The 6,125-nt window shown below is 33.3% G+C and overlaps 2 protein-coding genes across 2 annotated transcripts in view; one reads left to right on the top strand and one right to left on the bottom strand.

The window, feature by feature from the left end:
• Nucleotides 1-222: 222 nt before the first annotated feature.
• Nucleotides 223-2,147, bottom strand: Nup50 (nuclear pore complex protein Nup50). The gene is made up of 3 exons (XM_089631998.1): nucleotides 1,954-2,147; nucleotides 1,679-1,862; nucleotides 223-1,427 (listed from the first exon to the last, which is right to left on the bottom strand). Exons 2-3 carry the CDS (start codon nucleotides 1,853-1,855, stop codon nucleotides 321-323), a joined length of 1,284 nt encoding a protein of 427 aa, XP_089488124.1. The 5' UTR covers nucleotides 1,856-1,862; nucleotides 1,954-2,147; the 3' UTR covers nucleotides 223-320.
• A 768-nt stretch (nucleotides 2,148-2,915) lies between these two features.
• LOC149423549 (uncharacterized) overlaps nucleotides 2,916-6,125 on the top strand; it is a 29,101-nt gene continuing 25,891 nt past the window's right edge. Inside the window, exons 1-3 of the mRNA XM_089631641.1 lie at nucleotides 2,916-3,330; nucleotides 3,539-3,571; nucleotides 3,656-3,721. Of these exons, the coding sequence (XP_089487767.1) occupies nucleotides 3,253-3,330; nucleotides 3,539-3,571; nucleotides 3,656-3,721 (177 nt within the window). The 5' untranslated portion in view covers nucleotides 2,916-3,252. The remainder of the gene's footprint in view (nucleotides 3,331-3,538; nucleotides 3,572-3,655; nucleotides 3,722-6,125) is intronic.

Genomic DNA, 6,125 nt, shown 5'->3' with positions numbered 1-6,125 from the left:
TTGCAAATAAAAGTAGGCATGTAAAAAATACATACTGTAATAACTTTAATATGTATGTAATAACTTGTTGAACAATACTATAAATAATAAACGAGCGACAGTCCGTGCGGCCTTCCAGTAAAATAAGTTTTCGTATGCGGCCCTCCTCTTAAAACAGTTTGTGCATCCCTGACGTAAAGGATGTAAGGTTTATCGAAAGTTGTCAAAATAAATAAAGAAGTCTTAAAAAACAGAATGTTTAGATTTAAAACAATTACAGTTGCATTATAAGTCAGTAGTAAAAGAGATAGATGTTAGTTTACTATGTAAAGGCAGAAGTGTCACTTCTTGTATTTGTCCAAAGTAGCAAGGAGCTGGTCAGCCTCGTCAGATGTTTTGACCCTTAGGAGCAAGGGCACTGGGGGAGGTTTGGCTTCTGGAGTTGGGATTGTGACTAACATTACATTATTCTTCCCCATTCGCTTGGTGGGAATAGATGCAGAAAGGACCATGTTGAGTAGAAGATTTCCCAGGCTGGTGTCGGCTCGTACAATCAGTTGGTACTTTTCACTGCCCGCTATGGGTTTAAGATACAGGGTTCCCACACCCCTGTCTCCAAATGAGCCGTCATTCTTCACAAATACTTTGCATCGCTTGGAGTAAATTGAATCCTCTTCAACAACCGGTGTAAACGTAACTTTGGGTGGTTCTTCATCTTCATCGTTTTCATCAATGGGTTTGGGCTCGCTCTTCTTATCATCTTGTGGGATATTGCCGAATGAAAAAAGTTTGGCAGATCCAAAATTGAAATTACTTGTGGCAGTTGTTGTTACAGTAGCACTTTGCTGTCCAAACGAGAACACGGGGGCTTTTGAAACTGGGGTGGATGAAAAGCCTTGGCTAAACATGTTAGTGGGGCTGTTAAATTTGCTAATATCAAGTTTTTCTCCAGATTTTGGAGTATCCGGAATGGGATTGTGAGTCATTGGGAACAGTGTGGCACTTGAAGTTGAATCCTTTTTTTTCATACTAAATAGATCTGATGTCTTTGTCTCAACTTTCTCATTTTTGTTTGCTGTAGGAGCTTCTGTTTTATATTTGTCAAAATCTTTCAGGTATTTTTTATAATCATCAAAAATGGGTGTAAGGATACAATAGGGATTTTTCTCAATGTGAGACTTAATCCACTCGTACACACTCTGATTCAAACTTTTCAAATTAGAGCAATATTCATCACTGTGGTTGGTACTCGCTGCACTCTTTTCTTCAAGTTTAGGTTCATCAGCTGTTTTAGGAATTTCCTTCGGTGGAACGGGAAGTTTAACCTCTGCAGGCTTATTTGCATCTGTTTTTCCATTAGTTGCTAAATTTGAAAGGAAGTTGAAGGGTGTTGAAGTTGATGGAGTTTTTCCAAATCCACCAAAGCCACTAAATACTCCCTTTTTTGGCTGAAAGGGGAAAAAAAAAAATTTCCAGGTTATTTTCAGATTTAAATGAGACTAATTATTCTTAAGAACAACAAAGTATAAATGAGATACAAAGAGAAAAAATACTTCGTACAAATCAGTTTTTACGAGAATGTTGATTAAAACATTAAACATTTGCAAAGTGAAATGAAGGTTGCTAAAAAAAGCAATTTGAGTAATAATTTATAACATTATGATAAAATTAGAATACTGTATTATTTATTATATTTTACCTCGTCATTGGAAGACAGATTGGATGTTAGATTCGAGCGACGTTTGGCAGTTCTCACGACTCGTTTCTCTAATTCTTCATTTGAAGCCACACGAAAAGTTCCGATCTCTTCTACTTCATCGGCTTGATCCCAATTATCAGCGTTTAGTTCACTGCCGGCCACGCGTTTATTAGACATCTTATTACTGAAAGAACCCAAAATAAAATATAAGTAAAATTACATTATTGTTATTTATCATAGTATGAGTGTGGCTAATCTTCACAGACTGTACTTACATAAAATATCAGCACTTCTAATTTATAGACATGCACGATTCAACGAAGGCGGCGATATAATATATATAAACAGTAAACAAAGAAAGAGATATCTGTAACTGAAATTCAAATGGCAAATCAACTAAAATTGACAATCACCACATGGGAACGAAAACGCAAAGGTCGCAAAGCGACCGGCGCTCGAATATTTTTGACGGCCGGTGCCAGTGCATTCGTTGTATAAATGATGGTAACAATTTTATCGCTATTCTCCGCTGTCTAAGTACTAAAATAAATTTGAACTTCAATGTTCAAATCTAGATTTTAACCTTCTTTACCTATTGATAATGAAATAAAATAGTGAGACCATCTACCATAATGTGGCTGCTGAAACAAAAAAATGTCGTTTTAAAATAAAACAAAACGAATAGATGATTAAAATACACTAGTCAAAACAACTTATTTTTTGTTTTCTAACTAATGATGTCATCCAAATTCTCTTGATGTGAATTAAGAAAACAAAATTAACTTGAGAAATATAATATTTACAGGATTAATGAAGTTGTGACTTTGTGAAAAAATACGTTTAATGTGATAGTACAGTATAATCATTTTAAATAGATTTTTGCCTTTGTAGTTATATAGTAAAACTGTATTATAAAACTACTTCGGGGTACGAAATTAATGCGGGCGGGTGTTCCAGACTATTTAGCACCAATTTGAATAACTATCAATGTGCACAAATGCATTTGGGGCTCTCTTTATAATGATTTTCATATAACAGGAGATATTTTTTCTAATTTCTAATTATCGCTCTATTCACTTTCAAGCAATTAGTTTTTTTTAATATTATTAAAAATCTCCAAACCTTAATATTATATTGTAGCGATACTGTTGTGACATCACTACGTTGCCGAACTGAAATGAAGTTTGCGATAATTTGTCGTGCAGCTATATTCATTCCAAACGTCGAACATTGTCGCTAATGACATGCTGTAGAAAAAATATTGCAAATGTTTAGGTGAATAGGTGGACGTCGTATTCAAATACGATAACAAAATAGAAACAGAATATTAAAATATACGACATTTTAAATTTAATAAAGATAATGTTCTAGTTTTTAACAAATACGAATGTGTTTAATAAATGTTTATCGTGTAGTTATTTTCATTGTTACGTATTTTTATTAATATTTTGTACGAACTCTTCGCGCTTATTAATGTTCATGAACTCCAGTCAGCTTTGAGTTTTGTGGGTGTCGTTTTTCGAGTGCAGTGTTTTAAATAGTTTGTTTAAGTGTTTAAATCTGTGAAATAAGTTATGGAGGTGTCAAACCAAATAAAAGAGGATATAAGAAAGACGCAGAACGAATTGAAAAATGCGATAAGGGTACATCAGGTAAGTTTTATCTGGCTTTGCAGTTTTCGTTTCCGGACCTTGGTTCTTTATTTAATATTATAATAACTAGTTCGTAGTACAGCAGTATACTTAATACTTATTATATTGCATTAGCCCTATAAGTCCATAAACTTTTAAAATGTTTCTTTTGATTGTATTTATACAGCAGTTTTCCAGAGTTTAACACGTTCTTATTTTTATTTTCCAGGCATGGGTCGTGCGCTTGAAAGAAGATCAAAACGTAAGTGATAATTAAGCTAATTTTGCAAATACTTGATAACCTTTAAACGAATTGACTATTCTTACGTACTCTTTTTATTTACAGAATGTGAACATTAAGAGGAATATTAGGGATGCCGAAAAGGATATAATAGCCATCGGGCATACTCAGGTAAGTCAAAATATCACATTCTTTTTGAGAAGTGAAAATGATGAAAAATATCTTTCAAACAAAAAGTTTTGAGAATATTTCCGATGTTTCTTTGTTTTGAGACAAATTATTAATGTATAGCACGTGTTCTATTCTGTATTCTAATTTAATTAACAAGTTTAAATGTATTTTTTCATAAACTATATATTTTGGTGAAATTTTTTTGCTGATTACGCGGTCGCCGGATTTGGAGGCGCGCGTAAAGTTAGCGTAACAAGAACAAGCATTTTGATGCAAGGTGGTTATTGATCTCTTATAAACTTGGTCGGGGAGGGTGCTCCGCTCCTGCCCCCAGCTCTCAACTCGGGGGGGAGTTGGGAGGTTGTTCAGAGATTTGTCTAAATTGAGGTTTGTAAGAAATCTCAAAATAAATCTACCTTTTGACTGTCGGAAAGCACTTTTATTTGGATAACAGTCAATTGTTATCAAAAGTTTAATCACTCTGAAGCCGGAGTATTTATTATGCCCTCGTACCTATTTGAATTTTGTACGGTAATCTTTAAACGTTATGAAAATAATCAGAATAATAAATCTAAATTATGATTTAGGGTTCTATCCATAAATTAACGTGCGTGGGAAATGACAAGACTATTTTTTAAACAACGGTTAATTTTTTCATCACTTTAAATACTTCTTTCTTTTTCGATCTTCCGGGTTCTGTTGTAGGTCCTACGATTTGGTCGATGTCTACGGCCATTTTATTTTTATCGGTTTCAAAATAACACTTATATGTTTGTTTCGATTGTTACGTCAGTATTAATTACTTTCCTGTAACTTTATCAATATTTATAATGCAACTAACATATGTTTGATTTGTACCTACTATTGTTAGCTTACATAATGTTCATAACCTAAACCATATCCATACAAACTACAATAACATATAATATTTATCGCATAATTATTTCCCATTCCGTTCCGTAAAGGTCTCTGAATAGAAAAGGGACCGACTATTGCAATAAATTAGATTATAGCAATTGAATTTTCTACATGACAGTTGAAAAGCTTTGTCCCTTTTGCGATACCGAGTCCTTGCCATAATAATTTTCACAAGTTATTCGTTGTGATTCCCTGTAAATACGGGCCGACGTTTGCTCGCATTTATATATCAAATAACGAACTACATACTTTAGATATGATTTGAGATTTTCACGGGCAAAAGTATTATAGTGATTCATTTTTGAGGTATTATTCCGTGTTGCGGCTACCTCGTTTATACAACGTTTCGGACAGCATTACATACTTTTACTTTATTTGTACAAGGTATCTACGCGAAGGTTTAAAAATTAAACAATTCTAAAGGTAATTAGGAAAGTATTCTGTGTGATTTTTGTTGTTGTTAAATTATCGTACATTGACGTACTGAATCATATAATGTGGGCTTGCACTAAACTTGCCAATATTATTATTTTTTGGTTGAAGGTAAAATTTCATACTTCAAAATGATATCGTAACCTCGATTGGCGCTAGTGTCTCCGTGATGACAAACGTATTCAGCGCGCGCTATTTTGTGTACACGTGGTACTTTTTCCCCGAAGTTTAATTTTCGAATAAAATTACTGTTTATTCATCTTCTTCATTCAGTTTTCCACAGAAAGGAGAATATTTTATGGCTAACATAATTTTTGTTACGTAGGTACCTACTTACCCCCTTCGTTTCAATGTCAATAAATAAATATGTAATATTATTTTTTTTTTTCGTTATTTATTTTTGGGGTATCATGGCATGTTGAGCTATCTCCTTTATTAGCCAACGTTTCGGACAGCGTTACATCAACATTTTGTCACAATATCTTTTGAAATTTTATAAAACGGACACCTCAAAATGAATCAAACGTAGATCTTAACCTTTCAGGCCTCTGGCGTATTGACCGTAATATTTCTTAAAGATGCTATCATAAAACCGTTTTAAAAATGGCGCACCTTACGTTTTTTCGCTTAAGCGCTGAACTAAAATGACATAACTTTATAATTAAAAAAATAACAAAAGACAGGTGCATTATAAACATTACTGTCACCGCACTTTTTTATCGTTGCATATAAAAAATAATTAATGACATTTTCAGTTTCATAAATTCAATTCAAATTGCGGTCGGAACCTTTGGTTTCATAAAGGTCTATATTTTAATTATTCTGTGGTGAACTTCTATATTTGAATATAAAGCTTGGTGTTTTCTTTTTCTAACGCATTTTAGTTCGTATTTCTAACTATGACGTCAAGGGATACGTTAAGATTTCTATGGGACCCATAGACTAAGTATAATACATCAATGATGGGACCATAATATGAGCTGTTACAAAAAGCAAACAAATTGACTCTTCGGGTAATATCTTTTTGTTCCAATAACCGAACAAATTGGCCTGA

This window comes from Hesperophylax consimilis, chromosome 5 (assembly GCF_061612785.1).
Source record: "Hesperophylax consimilis isolate HC1 chromosome 5, BYU_Hcon_1.0, whole genome shotgun sequence".
Classification (NCBI taxonomy): domain Eukaryota; kingdom Metazoa; phylum Arthropoda; class Insecta; order Trichoptera; family Limnephilidae; genus Hesperophylax; species Hesperophylax consimilis.
This window is presented reverse-complemented; position numbering and strand designations above follow the sequence as displayed.